General features: G+C 30.6%; 1 protein-coding gene across 1 annotated transcript; it reads right to left on the reverse strand.

The window, feature by feature from the left end:
• Nucleotides 1-5: 5 nt before the first annotated feature.
• Nucleotides 6-1,107, reverse strand: LOC112466096 (the record flags this gene model as incomplete). The annotated part of the gene is made up of 4 exons (XM_025033983.1): nt 919-1,107; nt 642-824; nt 218-387; nt 6-45 (listed from the first exon to the last, which is right to left on the reverse strand). Coding segments are annotated over exons 1-4 (444 nt in total), but the record flags the coding sequence as incomplete, so codon positions are not given.
• Nucleotides 1,108-1,113: the final 6 nt, after the last annotated feature.

Here is a 1,113-nt window from a genome sequence, read left to right on the forward strand (position 1 = left end):
CTTGCTTGTACAATCGTATAAACATCTTTATCAGGCACAATACATCTGATAACAGAAACAAAAACAAATTAACAAAGGCATTTGTCATACATATTCTGTGTGCTTTCACATTAATTGTAAACAAATATAAGCGATATATCATAAACGCTTATCAAAGATTTATCGTATATTTGTTATTTACTAATTTGCTATCAGATACTCATCAAGTTATATGTACCTTACACGATTGTTGCAGCATTGATTTTTTACATATTCGTATCTCAACAAGGAATATATGTACTTCAAATATTTTGTATCCAATTTGTTATGCATCTGTTCATGCATTTTCACAGGGTTGTTGATCCTTTCAATGTATCCTCTTGTTAGTATTGGTATAACATAATCTACCTGAAAGTAGATTAAATTATAGTACTTAATGTAAAAAAAAAATTGATAAAATTAGCAGAATTCAAAAAATCAATTTCAATGTTTACAGTTCAGTTCTTCAGATTGGAGATTGGGCAAAGTGCTTACAATCCTTCTCCATAAAAATTACAATTTGAACAAAATTAAGAGAAACCCGAGGTCCATATAGGACTGCTTTTCTCTAGAAGACTATATCTCAACTCCAGACATCAAAGAAGAAGGAGAAATTAATTTACCTGATTGAAACAATCGTCTATGAATTCTTCAGCTCTACTATAGACATGTTTCTCCTGTTCTTGCAACATAAGCACGCCTATTCGTGGTTGTTTAGACCTGAATATCTTTGTGATGCACTCAGCAGTTGGCAAACCGTCAGGAGCAAAAGTCAGCATAACTATACAGCCATATGTTTGTTCATGCTGATATGATAAAATATAATATTAAAAAAATTTTGATTAAAATTTTTGCTATCTGTTAGCAAAATTTCATGAATATATAAATTAGTCGAGCAACCTTCTTCTGTTGATTATCTTGTGATGTGTACATTGATTCATTTTCTTGCATTCCGGTTTTGCATTCTACTGTCAAAATGGGACTCAGGACTAATGGTGCTCTTGGTAAATGTCCAGGTTGAATTATTTCAGATCCTAAATGAAAAACGAATAATTAATATAATTAAGTGTATATAATTATTACATTTTTGGAGCT

Source organism: Temnothorax curvispinosus, unplaced genomic scaffold (genome assembly GCF_003070985.1).
Source record: "Temnothorax curvispinosus isolate PA1 unplaced genomic scaffold, ASM307098v1 QBEX01015847.1, whole genome shotgun sequence".
NCBI lineage: Eukaryota > Metazoa > Arthropoda > Insecta > Hymenoptera > Formicidae > Temnothorax > Temnothorax curvispinosus.